This window comes from Monomorium pharaonis, chromosome 7, assembly GCF_013373865.1.
Source record: "Monomorium pharaonis isolate MP-MQ-018 chromosome 7, ASM1337386v2, whole genome shotgun sequence".
In the NCBI taxonomy this organism is placed as follows: domain Eukaryota; kingdom Metazoa; phylum Arthropoda; class Insecta; order Hymenoptera; family Formicidae; genus Monomorium; species Monomorium pharaonis.
The window spans coordinates 11,554,165-11,568,824 of NC_050473.1; the positions used below are offsets into that span (position 1 = coordinate 11,554,165).

The 14,660-nt window shown below is 35.1% G+C and overlaps 4 protein-coding genes across 5 annotated transcripts; 2 read left to right on the top strand and 2 right to left on the bottom strand.

Annotated features, from left to right (window-relative positions):
• Positions 1-1,801: 1,801 nt before the first annotated feature.
• LOC105835547 (beta carbonic anhydrase 1) lies at positions 1,802-5,229 on the bottom strand. Its single transcript, XM_012678947.3, has 5 exons — positions 5,016-5,229; positions 3,540-3,624; positions 2,790-2,977; positions 2,470-2,661; positions 1,802-2,389 (listed from the first exon to the last, which is right to left on the bottom strand). Exons 1-5 carry the CDS (start codon positions 5,106-5,108, stop codon positions 2,180-2,182), a joined length of 768 nt encoding a protein of 255 aa, XP_012534401.1. The 5' UTR covers positions 5,109-5,229; the 3' UTR covers positions 1,802-2,179.
• Positions 5,230-5,444: 215 nt separating this feature from the next.
• Positions 5,445-8,970, bottom strand: LOC105835546 (ras-related GTP-binding protein A). 2 transcript variants are annotated; one of them, XM_012678945.3, is made up of 7 exons: positions 8,450-8,970; positions 8,189-8,364; positions 7,960-8,059; positions 7,505-7,889; positions 7,015-7,230; positions 6,584-6,699; positions 5,445-6,503 (listed from the first exon to the last, which is right to left on the bottom strand). In XM_012678945.3, the coding sequence occupies exons 2-7, from the start codon at positions 8,198-8,200 to the stop codon at positions 6,412-6,414; spliced, it is 921 nt and encodes a 306-aa protein (XP_012534399.1). In that variant the 5' UTR covers positions 8,201-8,364; positions 8,450-8,970; the 3' UTR covers positions 5,445-6,411. The 2 variants fall into 2 exon arrangements, with proteins under 2 accessions (XP_012534399.1, XP_012534400.1); XM_012678946.3 differs by having other exon boundaries at positions 8,189-8,970.
• A 176-nt stretch (positions 8,971-9,146) lies between these two features.
• LOC105835540 (V-type proton ATPase subunit e 2) lies at positions 9,147-10,444 on the top strand. The gene is made up of 4 exons (XM_012678932.3): positions 9,147-9,414; positions 9,703-9,750; positions 9,831-9,918; positions 10,203-10,444. The coding sequence occupies exons 1-4, from the start codon at positions 9,308-9,310 to the stop codon at positions 10,221-10,223; spliced, it is 264 nt and encodes an 87-aa protein (XP_012534386.1). The 5' UTR covers positions 9,147-9,307; the 3' UTR covers positions 10,224-10,444.
• Positions 10,445-11,685: 1,241 nt separating this feature from the next.
• Positions 11,686-13,198, top strand: LOC118646494 (interferon alpha-inducible protein 27-like protein 2B). The gene is made up of 3 exons (XM_036289506.1): positions 11,686-11,919; positions 12,002-13,013; positions 13,139-13,198. Exons 2-3 carry the CDS (start codon positions 12,550-12,552, stop codon positions 13,140-13,142), a joined length of 468 nt encoding a protein of 155 aa, XP_036145399.1. The 5' UTR covers positions 11,686-11,919; positions 12,002-12,549; the 3' UTR covers positions 13,143-13,198.
• Positions 13,199-14,660: the final 1,462 nt, after the last annotated feature.

Below are 14,660 nucleotides of genomic sequence, written 5' to 3' on the forward strand. Positions count from 1 at the left end.
CGCGCCACGACACCGGCATAAAGTTTCGGAAAGATACGAGCGTAACGAAGTGGTAATGCCACCGTGTGGCGGCTGCGGAGCGCGCGTTATGCTTCGGCACGCACCACTGGCCGCGCGCACTCTTTTTCTCGGACGAGTGTAACACGTAAAAAAAAAAAAAAGAGATCGTACAAAATCCTGACATCGTTCTCCTATCCTGTTCTGTTATCCGTTTTGTCAATAAAATATGATAATTTTTAGCGAAGAGAACCGCTCGATAAGCGCCGGGATAAAAGTGTGAATTAAACAGATGAAAAAGATAAACTAGAATTAGTTTTATACAAATATGTTATACAGTGTACATTAGCGTATATAATATGAAAAAATTTTCCGACACTTTGCTATTGGAACTCAAAAAGATAATCTTAATAATATTAATTTTTTAAGAAACGCTTCTTTTGAGGCACATTTTGGTCCTTTTACGGTTGAAATCAAAGTCGTGCCGGCAATACTGTTCAGAGTGGTTGGCATAAACAGCAATTCAAGTAAGAAGAATAACGCCATTCTTTTTACTTTAATTGTTACGCCAACGCCACTTTGTGGTATCGTAAGGCATTTGAAATATTGGAAAATCTTTAGCCTCTAACGATTGATAGGCACATGAAACGAAGCCAGAAGCCGGCATTTAAATCACAGATCCATTGTATGAAGCGTCGTGGGTCTATTTGAATGTGCTGACTTAAACGGCACTTGTCACGGTACTTGGTAATAACCCCAGTGACTCCGCCATTGAGTTCTTGGACAATTCACGTTTCGTACTGCTGGTCGTTGTAGAAATCGTATGAATTTATATCTTTCCGAAAGGTTCTAATTCTTCTCTTTCTTCTATCGCGACGTATACTTCTTACCGGCGTAACTGCATGGACGATTCTGTGTCTTGGAGAAGTCTGCGGGGATTCTCTTCACTTTTACTACGTGGCGGACGGAAAAGTGCGAACTACGCGCGCACCGTTTTTCACGCGTGCTTACGTAGCCGGGTGCCGCAAGAACTCGCGCACGGACTCGCGATCTCGCGTCCACGCACGCGTTTTACGGTAACTGGATCATCTCACCGCTTCTCTTACGGCGAACAGAGATAAGCGCAAAAATTAATTGATGTCGTAAAAAATGTCAACTTTAGACTACTAATTTTGGGATTCTGTCGACTTTATGAAACAAAAAGGAAAGGAGAAAGAAATATATTTGGCATATTCAGAATACGACGTAGGCTTCTTTTAAATCCATATTTTGCATGGCATTAAAAAAAAATCTCTTATGAAAATATGTATGTAAACTTGCAATATCGAGTTTAAATGTCGACTTGTGTCTCTCAGTACTATTAAAAATGTAGAATCAATAAAAAATATTACAATATTAAGCTTGAAGTGTTTTATAAGCATTTAATTTAACGAAAAAAATCAAATGTCAATTCAGATTCAATCTTGCATAAAAAGTCATTAGAATTTTATATCGCACTTATTTAGAACTTTCTCTGAAAAATCAGATTGTACAATGGCGATATTTGTTATATAAATTTACATTTTGCACTCGTCAAGAGGAGGATCCGAACGCTTCGCGGCTCTGATTTCTGCGACTTCTTTCGTTGTTTTGCTTTCTCTTTCAGAACTGGCATGCTCTAGTTCGTTCGGAACCGTCCGTCCATCAATCGGTGGCTCTTTTGCTGTCGGGTTGAGGCTTTGATTCTTTTCTCGATTTAATCGAGCCGAAAGAGCGAGAATATCAGAAGATTGCGAGCAAGGAACAAGGGAATAAGTTGACGTTATTTCACAACGCGAATATCTTTTTATTTTGTCACAATAATTATCCATCAATATATACACGCATATATTATATTATTTTTATGAAAAAATAAATACAAAATTGTGTATAATGTGTGTTTAACCCTGTAAACTTGAACGGTATCTGAAGTTCAACATACAAAGCGCAACATATAGTGTTCGTTCTGCACAATGATAAACGAGCATTCAATTTATTGTCATTAACGAGTCTCTCACAAATATGAAGCTTCAGCCTTTCAAAGTTAGTTATATAAAAATATATATATATAATTGTTTTAAGCACTTTAACTTATACGTCTTTGGCAATGTAAATGTAAGCGTTGGATTATAAATAAGCAATTACCTAAAAACTAACGGAGCTTCTATGAATAATATTTCTTAATCTCTTTAAGCAAGAGCGGCTCCGTCGTTTCATTTATCTCCACGAATCTCTTGTTGGCGCGGCTAAAGTAATAGATATCGCCGGTGTAAATATCGAACCATAACGCGTGGATGTGCAAGTCGTGCCTCTCCAGACGCTTCTTCAGGAACCCGTACGACGCGATATTCTGGAGCTGCTGCAACGTGTTGATCTGCAACAAGACAAGCGCCCGAGTATAACGAGACAGACCAGGACCAGGTATCCTCGCTGCCCGATGTGTCGTGTACTGACTTGCGACAGTTTGTCTTCGATCGCGAACTTGTCCTCCGGATCGATGTAGGCGACAAATTTTCGCAACGGCGTCTCCGCCTGGAAGAGGATTGGCTCGCGGAAACCGGTGATCTCGAGATGCTGAAACTTCGCGAGGCTGCTGCTCGCGTGCGCGCACAGCCACGCTCTCAACGGCGATATCCTCCTGTTCGTCTAAAATTCGGAATTAGTAGATAATCGCGCGTTTATGAGAGCGAGAGAGAGAGAGAGAGAGAAAAAGAAGAGTCCGCGTTCGGTCACGCAGAATTTTTAATCGGGAAATGCGCAAAAGAAAAACGCACTTGAGACGCGTACTCCTCGTCCCGTAAGGCGTAGAGCAGGTTCATCGCCTTGCAATCGCTGTGGCCGCAAACTATAATGTGCCTAATGTCGTTCACCACGCATCCGAGCTCCAACGCCGCCGCTTCACACATAGTTAGCTCGTCCACGAAGTGCTTCGTGTGCGGAACGACATTGCCGGGGTTTCGGACTGAAAAGATAAATTTTCTGTCCGAGCGGCTTCATTGCTTCCACAACCCTCAAGTCTTGATTAAATTTTCACGGATAAGTCGAGAGCGATCCGGAAACTACATATATATATATAGGTATAATGAATTAAGCATTCCAAAAAGTATATAAATCCTTGCAGATATCGTTATGCTAAGAAAATGTAATATTTCTTAGAATAATTTTATTACAATTATATAAAAAATATAAAATATTATAGATTTTTCACATAAAAGTAAAAAAGATTAGAAAGGAGATACCAATTTTAATATATAATTCTCTCGGTTTAAACTTATTTTTGATAAATAAAAATAAAAATGCATTAAATATGAATGAAAAAATAAGTTGAAACTGAGAGAATTATATATTAACATGATTGCACTGAATAAATACGTCTTGTCAGAGAACCCTTGATGTTGTAAAAAAGCATTGTATTAAAAAAAAAGAAGAAAATGTACTTTGAAAATTAGAAAAATTAAAGACTCATTCAAAAAGAAAATTTACGTGTGATCGCCACAATGGTACTGTAATAAATCGTATCGTACCGACAAACATATCTCCGACGTTTGTTTCCGTAAATCTAGTCGGAATCATCCGGGAGTCCATGCAGGTAAAGAACACTGCCTTCGGCTGTGACAGGAGGAACAATGGGCATTAAATTAGAAACTAGCTGCTTGAACAAAACTGTGATGTATAACTATGTACTTGGACAAAGATCTTTATTTAAGAATTATTTTGGCATCCAAGTAGCATCTTGAAATGAGCCAACATATAAACAAACTCCAATACTTTTGGAAAATTGATTCATGAATTTACTTCCAACTAAAAAATTAATCAATTCATTAAAAATTAATAAATTGTAATTTAAAAATCCATTAAAATTAGCAGAATTTTCTAAAATTTCCGATTATTATTTGAATTTATTTCGAATATTATTTTTACTATTGAAATGACGTCTTTTTAATGTTTTTTCCAACTATGACATTTCCTAAACGGTTGTAAAACATTAAATACGTTTAGGAATAGTATATTGTGTAACGAGTGCGGTGAGTCGGCTATTGCCCGTAAGTGCGGAAAGTATAGATACACGAGCCGAAGGCGAATGCATTCACTCGCACGAGTGGACAATAGCCGATCAGCATATATTGCATACAATATTTTCTGTTGTGCATCGAAAAATGATCCTTGAGTGTGAATTGTCACGTAAAAAAGAGGTCACTTTTGAGATGCACAAGTAGCAAAAACATATGTAAAACATGTGAACCAACATGCTACTTGAGTATAACGTACACATCCGATTTTATTAGTTTTTATGAAATACGAATTAAGGTATATCCTTCTTAGATTTTTGAATATTTTCATATTTTTAAGAGCAATAATGTATAAGTATATTTAAATTAAATTTTCTATATGCATTCTATATATATATTTTTTTTAAATTTATATATAAAAATTATAGCAATTACACACACTTTTTTAACATGAATAACATGGTCGGTAAATACTCTGTCTTTGATATCTTAATTTACGTCGGTAATAAAAACAATTAATCTTCTGGCAGAATCTAGCGCAATCGATAAGATGTTCCAGTTGGTCTACGATATTATCAATAGAGTAATTCGATCGGTAAAAGCCGTGAGCATACATGTAACATCATAAGATAAGTAACGATTGAATCTCTTGATAAAATGTAATACATGTTTCCCTAGCGTCAATAAGTAAATGTTCCGCCATCATTGAATACAATAATTTTAGTCAATCGATGGCGTGATCTCAAGATCATAATTCGTTGTAAGGTCACTGCACTTAAAACAAATAATCTTATAATTGTATTAACAATCGCGTGTCAGAAAAATGAAAATAAATGAAACGAGTTTATTTATAACAGATGATCCGCCACCACTTGCTTCGAGTATCAACAAAACACACGTGGCTACGGCGTGACAGCGCGAGAGTACCTGTGCACCCACGCATTAAAAAAAAAATTATCAAGCGAAATTTTTGTTATTGTGCGAATGTACCTCGGGATGATCTCTGACTTGTTGGAATTGCTTCACCATTCCTTCCCGGTGGCACTTTCTGTACTTCATGATTCCCTTAAGTATCCTGTCCATCGCGGCATTCGAGCAATAACTGTAACAAGACCGTCAAGAAACTTGTTTTCCGAATGTGAGGAACAATGACAGCACACATTTCCGCCATTTAGCAAATCGATGGCGGGAAATTTAATTTTTCTTTCATCTATGGTAGAACAAGTTTATTTTTAATTTCATACCATTGGAAAGTAAAAAAGGAGTTTTCAAGAAGTATACTTAAAATCTATAATAATAAAAATTTGAAAGCCAACTGGTTTCTAATGTTAAATTTATTTTACTTTCAGCATTAGTTGTCTCATTAGAAGTGTTTATCAGTGGTGTAATTTTTAATATTCATTCGACGTAGAAGAGACGTCTACTTGCGGTTGTAATTTATTCGCACATTTAAAAAATACAACATAGTTTTGTTACATCATGTATGCGAACCTTGCGTCGTTTTTAAAGGTTTAAACATACAAATACACCATACAATCCTGTCTTACTAAATTAACATTTTACTCCGGTGCAATGTAGGCTGCACGTCCGCTTGAAAACTTTTTTTTTCGTAGTCGAGAGAAACCTTTGGTAATAAAATTATAGTGAACACATAATATTAAAAGAGAGCGCGGTCATGTATCGACTATCTTCATGAGAAACTTCTATTAACGTCGATCATTCTCAAGAAAATAGTGGCTCTCTAGTAGACGTGCAGTCTTACACTGTTATTTGTGATGTATACAGATATAGGAAAAAAAGACGTATGGTTGCAATGATTTATTTATAATTAACATTCGTTGGATGTTATTGCGACATGTTTCCTTGAATCGTAAATAAAAATGATTCCAGATTATGTATTATGGAATTGTTCAAAATAAATTCTGATCGGAATTACTTGCCTACAAAACGCAAATAAAAATCTAGTGAATAAATGAATAATTCTAATCGGAATCCATTCCGAAAGTCCATAATAGGTAGAAATGAAACAAGATAATCATGAGCACGGAAACTATTTTACATCGATAAATCGCAAATGTAATATATGATCATATTGCATCTGCGCAAAATATTTGAAATGAATTCATATTCGATAGTCCTAATATATCTGAAATACAGCGATAACCATCAGCCTCTTTCGGACACGTCGATTATATATTACGTATTTTGTCATAAACGCTCACACATGTCGAAAGCCGTACGTTAAAGTATACTTTGTGATCCCAATCTCGTCAACAAATCGTATCCCCGCAATCGCGCTTTATCTCTAACATGATACGATCCCAGAAATTCAGCAGTTATTAACAGGATGGACCCGGGTGACGAGGCGCCTGGGTCGCGCCGACTTCTATCTGCTCAACGCCGAGCTCTGGCTGGCGCGCTCCAACTTTTCGAAATGCTTTCTCGCGTTGCGTATGTTGATTAACGTTGCCGCAGATGCTGAAAAAAAGACATGTTTTAACAGGTGTTACACATACACACACGCGCACACGTACAAATTTCATACTTCAAATACTTACGTATAGTTGGATCGGACATGATGACCATCACGTATGTATTTGAGGTAAACATATCGATGAAAGCCGCGAAATTTGTATTTCTAACTTCCATACTTTGAAATTGTGCCGCTAACTTGCTGCAAAGTAATAATACAATAAGACGTTGCATCTCGTTTTCCCCATATAAAATTTCAGAAATATTACGGCAACTTTTATACTGGGTATCAATCATGTAATTTTTCCCCTAAGGTGGAAACGTGAAAAGTGAAGTTTCAAGTTACTGTCTCTTTCTGTTCAACACTAATAGAAAGAGATAGTTACATGAAACTTTTTACTTTTCACGTTTCCACCCTAAGGAAAAAGTTACATGATTGCTGCCCTGATGTAATATTGGTGAAATGTTTTTATTTGGGTTGCCAGTTACTTTTCTGCACTCATATTGTGCTATTTACCTGCAACTCAGTTTAAATTGCTTTATAATATTGGAAACTTTCTCAAAACGATGAACGTCTCTATGAAACTGCCGCTGGCAATGACTTATCACTAGGAAGGTTGCTCTTTCAAACAAAAGAACTTCATCCGCGTCAATAATGTTGGCAAACTGGTTCAAGCTCTGCTCAAGTTCTTTCACATTGGGAATCAGCATATACACTATGGATGACCATGCCCTACAATAAAAAAATATTTCTATCTTTTATCCTTTCAGTACAATGTAAAAAAGGATATCTTATTGGCATAATTTTGAGTATTTCACATTCACTTTTTTATTTCTTAAAAAAATGTATGAAAAGACTTTTAAGTTTCTAAAACAAATATTCATATTTCTAAAAAAAAATAAAAAAACAGTATATTTTATCTCTAAAATTTTAATAAACTTTCAGTAGAAATCAATTAGACGTGAAATAATCATAATTAGGTTTGATGTTGAAACTTGATACATGCCTGTATAACGTTTCATCCCATATGCTAGTTCGGAAGCAGGTGCACTCTAATGGCAAGCTCAGTCTTTTCAAATCTTCCTCCCTTTCCCTGAATATGTAATCACGCTGGTCCTCCTGCACAAGATCCATTTTGTGAACCAGGCAAAATATCTTTGCCTCTGGACTGTTTTGCAGTATTGCCTCCAAGCAGCTCTGATAATAATGCATATCCTTGTCTAGTTCCCTTGACTCCACATCAAAGACATAAATCAACACCTCGACATTTCTGAATATGTTGTCACGCTGTGAAGCAAAGTAATTTTCCATGAACGCTTCCTGCCCACCGCAGTCCCATAAGTTTAAAACCAAATTCCCAAGAAAACGAACATGGGAGTGTTCTACGTCAACTGTAATAAATTGCATTGCGTTAATCTCCCTTCTGTGAATAGTTAGCATAATATAAAATGCAGCTTATACTTGTTGCTCCTAGACGGTGAGTATCACGGGCGATGTAGTTGGCAAAAATAATGCTGCGCATACTAGTCTTTCCAGACCCGCTCTTGCCCATCAGCAACACCTAAGTGGAGCACATTAGTCATAAAATTGCCTCGCGGGACAAAGAACCATATTCCGTAAGAAAGAAAACTCAAACAAGACAAAGTAATGCAATTCCGTGCGCATTTATGTAATGTAAAAAAGAATTTACCTTTTTCTTCATCTTGAACGAACAACGTTAGTATGATAAATTCTTCTGGAAACGTTTTGCAATACGCGCTGGCTGCCCTCGCGCAGTTATTGGTCTTATCAGCTGTTCTCCGCCCTAGAGAACGAGAATTGCGCGTTGTATACACTCAACATGCGACTGCCTATCACCATCACCAACTGTATCAAAACACACGGTGTTTAGTATGATTTATATGTCGCGTCTCGTTTCGAAGGAACGCAGTAAATCCACATAGAAACGTACTCTCAGCGCAGAACTGTGTTGGTCGTTTCAACAATAGGCTTGAAACTTGTGCACTTTCTACACTTAAAACCTTCGCTTTCGCTTTATCTCTCTCTCTATCTCTCTCTCATTTTGCCAACGCCCGAATGTAGAGTAATCTTATTTCAAGTGCAAATTTTTTTTGATATTTTAAGCAACTCAAACAGATTTAATTTTTGTTAATTCTTATGCACTTTCTAAGTGTATGTTTATTAGGAATTTTTTGATATATTTGTGTGTCATGATAGGTAGCTACAAGAAAGCTGTCAAATCAGCTGGTTTTTTTGATGTCACCGCATCTCCAAACAGTCAACAGTCATAACATATGAATATATGTAGATACAACGCTGTATTACGTGCATCCGAAATGAAGCAACTTCACGCGATGAATGTTTAATTGTCAATTGTAAAATATCAGAGATATGAAAAAGAAGCAACACAAAAAAGTTCTGCTTTTTGTATTGTCAGATTGTAAATATTTAATAAATATAATCAAAAATTATTTGTATTAGAAATCAGTACAATTTCTAAAAAAATACTACACAGATCTTCCCCCGCTCCAAAAAAAAAAAAAAAAAAAAAAATTAATTTTCAATGGGAAAATGTCATTCATCAGCTTTGCACTGAACGGACTTGTTCACGACGATGAGCGCGCCGCACCGTGCCTACCTTCGCAGGCTCTTCGGTTAGATCGATGTGTCACGTGAATAGTACGAGGAATCTCTCATGTGATCCTCCCGATATCTGTAAATAGCTCGTACACGACTGCGGTTTCTGGGCTCCGCACTCTTTTTTCTCGCGATTTCTCAACGAGGACCGTGATCAGATAGGGAAAGAGAAATGGGCGCGTCCGCGTTACCCGTATTAGCTTTCACGATCCTCTGGGGCGTCGTGCTGTTCCTAGGAGTAGCCCTGCCACTATTCGTGCCGAAAGGACCAAACCGCGGGTAAATAGACGCTCTCGTTAGCTTTCGTATTCTCATCCTGTTGCAATTCACACTTATACATAGATTTCTCGAAACAGCAAGTATTATTTATAAGAATAAAGTTTTTCTTACAATATCGTAGCCCTATCACTTTTATAATTTGGCCAAAACAAGATAGTGCGATTCCTAATGTCATATGAAAACTTCGATAAACAAAGATATTTTCAAGATACAAGTTAATATTTACTCAAATAATTTTATATTTACATGATCAAACTTGAACTAATATTGACATGTGTTTTATTTCAGGATACTGCAGGTTCTATTGGTATTAACGGGCTTTACATGTTGGTTATTGTAAGCATACTATTTTTATAACAGCTTGGTGTTTCAAATCACATATTTGTAACTAATACCTAAATGAAATTTGTTTATAGCTGGCTATGTTGCTACATGGCGCAGATGAATCCATTGATTGGGCCAAAGTTAGATAATGTAACAGTGTTAGTTATGGCTCGAGAATGGGTAGGTCAAAAATATTGAAAATAAAATCGAAGCTTTTAGCTGTGCTCAGAAATATCACCCAAATGTCTCTATATATTATTTTATCCTTCAATATATGTCGTTTAATATTTGACACTTGGATGATAATCCGAATACAGCTCACACATTAATTAAACTCAAATTAATTATTTTATTAAGTATTTTTTATTATTATCAAGTAACGTCTTGCATGTTGTTATGCAGAAATATAATATAAATAATTTATATTACTATTTGTAAATTAAATATATGTTATTTTGTTACAGAGCAATAGAATTCCTGAATAATGAACATTCCATGTGATCACAAAATTTTTTATTTCAAACATTCATTTTCAACATTATTTGCAAAGTGTATAATTATAAATGTAAAATTCTCTGAAGATGAAACAAACGCCAGTATGTATTAATTCCTATAAAATGAATGGAATAATTATAATTCAGTTATAATTATATGTACAGTAATAATTTAATTTATATAAATTTATATAAAATATCTGTTACAATTATTTAGAAATGTATAAAGAATTTTAATGTAATGATTACCTGAAGAAAACTATTATTAAGAAAAACAAAATGTTTTAATTATATCTGTTATTTAAATGTTTTCCCTATTTTTCTCCTAGAAAGTAACATGACAAAAAATTCAATCAAAAACGAGGGGAGAGGGGGGGCCCTCCTTTCCTCTTGTGTGTGTGTGTGTGTGTGTGTGTGTGTGTGTGTGTGTGTGTATGTGTACATGCGAAGCATCATTCTCTGCATCACATAGGTTTGCGACTTTCCATGCAAAACGAGATGCTCGAGATTCTCATGAAATACATACACATTTGAATTTCGCTTTTTGCATAATTGTACTTACAGAGGGTGCGTTCCGAAATGCGAATAGAATGCTAGACTGCATTACTGTTGCGCAGCGCTTCGAAATCGTTCCGTTTTGTCAATAGCACAAAATATAATCATAAATATTTATAAATATTTTACAAAGGCCATAGCCGGATAAAAAGAGGGCAATCTGCCCCCGCATGGATCATGCTCATCTTTTTCTTACTTTGATTGCTATCAGTGTCACTTACAATTTAGCCAAATATTAGCCCTTTTTATTGAACCGTTTTGGTGTAAATAATAAAAATATAAATTCCAAAAATAATTTATATTTTTTAATTGGCTTAACCAAATTTAATGAAATTTTAATGTTATAGATATCATTGAAGCACATTTGTGAAAAATTCTGGAAGGTTTTTTGATGACAGAAACCTTGATAAAAAAATTATGTTCTTGATTTTTTTTAGTCCCGATATCCTGGTACAATTACAAAAATTTTTTTGTAGAATCTTGGAACAGTTTTCTACAAGACGTATTTTTTTTAAAGCAATATAGTGGGTAGCAGGTACCCGTAAAAAATAAAGTATTCTTTTTTATTTTTTAAAAATATGATATGCTTTTGGTACAATCGCCATATTTTTCTTGTAGAATGTTGGGACAGTATTCTACAACACCAAATTTTTTCGAATCAATGAAATCAGTGGAAGGTACTTAAAAAAATTTTTTTTAAATTTATATATATATATATATGTTGTACCATTGCCATATTTTTTTGTAAAATTTTTAGACAGTATTCTAAAACAAGTAATTTTTACAAAAAAAAATAATAAAATAAAATGATTATAAAAAAATAATTAACTATAGAAGTGCCATTAAAATTGCCCGTATATACGAGCCTGACTGAATGGTCATGTGATCAGCTCCATGCGTGGTGAGTAACTGCGCGTGCGCGAGAAATCGCACGATCACGCACCACTGTTCGGAACAACGGGCGGAGTTTTTTTCTCTTTCGTTCCTGGGCGATCGTCGGACTCAGTCGGACTCGGATCGGCGAAAAGCTTTTCGCATTTGACCGTCTATTTAAGTGAACATCGTTTTACCGATCATTTGCGAAACAAAGGCCTATTTTCTAACTTCTTAACGACAATATTACTAGCTAGAGGTACGCTACGCAGATATTTTAGATGGTAAAAAAGCTGCGCAACGACAGTATAACGATACCGATACCTCTTAACGAGTTACAGAATCGCACTGCTGGACGATCAAGGGGAAATCTGTGTAACCATCGTCTCCTGCCCTGGGTTTGGAAGTCGGGATAAGCCGATCGTAGGAACCCTGCAAGAATTGCTTCGACGATCTCGACGTCGGTGATCAACGAAGGTGAAAACCATAAAGTCCGACGGCGCAGCCAGGGAACAGGCGAGAGAGCCAACGTGGAACTGAGGCAGTCATAAGCGTTCATTTAAGTATTCTTATTTATATATATCGTGGAAGAAGTCCGTCACAATTAATAACGTACTTCTCTGAAAATTGATGTTACGTGGCGGTTGTTAGGTTATAAGATTATGACTTTCCTCTCGGATCTGTAGGCTAGCGGAATTAAAACCGCATTATCTAAGTCGCTTTATATAAAAACAGGCCGTTTATTACTTGTCGGTAGAATAGAATTATATTGAGTCGATTGGATATACTACGTGTACGACATTGTTTGCGAGCGCGGACATCGCTTATACCTAATTGTATCTCCGTGCGTGTCCTTCCGGACTAATAAAAGAATAATTAATTAGTAAAAATGTTTTTCGAAGAATGTAGAAATTGTAAAAAACCGTTAACAAACGAAGCAAATCTCAGGAAATTGAGAATTATGTTTATAGGCACCCCAATTATAGGAGGAATATTTGGCGCATATTTACTACCTATACTTGGTTTTGGGTCTTCTGGAGTTATTGGAGGTTCGGTTGCAGCCTCTTGGCAATCGTCAATTGGTTCAGTTGCAGCAGGTAGTTTGTTTGCAACTTTACAATCTTTAGGTGCAACAGGAGTAGGAACACTTTTATTTGGTTCTGTAGGTGCAGCATTAGGTTTATTAATTTCAATAGCAGAATATATTGGTTGGTGCACATGTAATAAAAATGTAAAAAAAAAAACCCATACAGCACCGAAAGATGACGAAAACTCAGACAGCTCCGAATATCAGGGAATATTATACTCTCATACGAAAAGTATTCTGATCGTAAAACCGAATAAACGTAAAACATAACGTCTCAGCAGTGCGATTCTGTAACTCGTTAAGAGGTATCGGTATCGTTATACAGTTGTTACGCAGATATTTTATATGGTAAAAAAGCTGCGCAACGACAGTATAACGAAACCGATACCTCTTAACGAGTTACAGAATAGGCCTACAGTAGGTCATTTTGATATATACTCAAGATAAACTTAGAATATAGCGACTGAACTTCGCAACTCCTACTGAATGTACTGAGATTATATCTAATATACTCAAAACGTCCGTAAAATATCCTATGATATATCTTATGTATATCTATCACATATTTCCAAAATATCCGCGTAATATCGAAAGTGAATCATGTCAACGCTATCTGTGATCTGTAACGTTACGTCAATAATTAAACACTACAATAATCAACACATATGCATTTGGATTGTTTTTTAAACGTTTACACTGTATCTTTTGTAGATGATATATTTTACATCATGTCATAGGCACATGTCATAATCTAAGCATGTGTTACAGGAACTAATGTAATAATTTTATACACTTGATAAGGACCCAAGCCTGGAGTCAAAATGTAGTGTTTGATTATTGAAAGAAACGTGGCCAGTAAGGTCGAACAAGCGTTACATTGTTATAAAAATAAACATCTGATTATGTATGCAATATGTATTATTACATTTAATTATACATTTTAACTTACAAAATTGAGCAGAAACATATCTAGAGCAGAAATAATCTGCCTTATATCAAAATTGACAATTGTAAATTAGAAAATAAGTTATAGCTTTTAAGTTATAGCTTTTAAGCGCACCAATAGCCGTAATGTAGGCAATTACAAGTGCAATTACCCAAAATGTAATTCTTTATTTTATCATTAAGACCCAATAAATTAATTACTTTTATATTCAATTTACAAAGTTATTTACAAGTATGTAATTGTGTTAAATAATTGCCAATGCCTTACAGAAATTGTAAATACATTTTTCTGTAATTGTTTAATAATCATAAATAACTGTAATTATAACTTTAATCATAACTTTAATGTTACTGTAGTAACTGTAATTATAACTTTAATAAATAAAATTGTAACATTAATTATAATATAATACTAATAATTAATAATTAGTGTACATTTGCATATTCTTTCAGTTATACAATAAATGTTTTTACTGCTGTACATAAAAATGAGTTTTTTTTATGGTATTCAATTATAGGCTGTTGCAGATGATTGTTCAATAATAAGACAAATAGAGCAAGGAAAGATAAAAGGGAAGTATCCAGTTAAGTATCAGTTAAGAGCATTTGCTTTAACCGTTAACTTTTATAATCCCAAAACTTACAATTACATTCGTCAAGTTTTTCGAAACAAACTACCGGCTCCTTTGACTATATATATAAGTATGGACTGCTAGCCATGCTAGCGTAGATCTGTCGCCAACATTGAACAGAGCTATAAAATACCAACGGGAAAACGGCGAACTAAACTGCGCTGCTATAGCTTGTTGTCTCAAGTTGTCAGTGCTTTGATTATTAAAATATAATTTTGTGATTATTAACAGGCTATTATTAATATAAAAAATGGTTGTATATTGCATACTTTGTTAAGGGATGCACATCCTCTAAATACAAAAAAACAAGAAAATCAAGAATTTGTGGATAAATTA

Bases quoted from the DNA above. Each gene is read 5' to 3' on its own strand.
- LOC105835547 (XM_012678947.3), bottom strand. From the start codon at position 5,108: ATGGACAGGATACTTAAGGGAATCATGAAGTACAGAAAGTGCCACCGG. The intron at 3,625-5,015 runs GTACATTCGCAC...CTCCTGTCACAG, and splicing joins AAGTCAGAGATCATCCCGAG to CCGAAGGCAGTGTTCTTTAC. The intron at 2,978-3,539 runs GTACGATACGAT...TTATCTTTTCAG, and splicing joins CGTCGGAGATATGTTTGTCG to TCCGAAACCCCGGCAATGTC.
- LOC118646494 (XM_036289506.1), top strand. From the start codon at position 12,550: ATGTTTTTCGAAGAATGTAGAAATTGTAAAAAACCGTTAACAAACGAA.
- LOC105835546 (XM_012678945.3), bottom strand. The intron at 7,231-7,504 runs GCATGTATCAAG...TTTTTATTGTAG, and splicing joins TGGGATGAAACGTTATACAG to GGCATGGTCATCCATAGTGT. The intron at 6,700-7,014 runs GTAAATAGCACA...ATTACTTTGCAG, and splicing joins CAATTTAAACTGAGTTGCAG to CAAGTTAGCGGCACAATTTC.
- LOC105835540 (XM_012678932.3), top strand. From the start codon at position 9,308: ATGGGCGCGTCCGCGTTACCCGTATTAGCTTTCACGATCCTCTGGGGC. The intron at 9,415-9,702 runs GTAAATAGACGC...GTTTTATTTCAG, and splicing joins CCGAAAGGACCAAACCGCGG to GATACTGCAGGTTCTATTGG. The intron at 9,751-9,830 runs GTAAGCATACTA...ATTTGTTTATAG, and splicing joins GGCTTTACATGTTGGTTATT to CTGGCTATGTTGCTACATGG.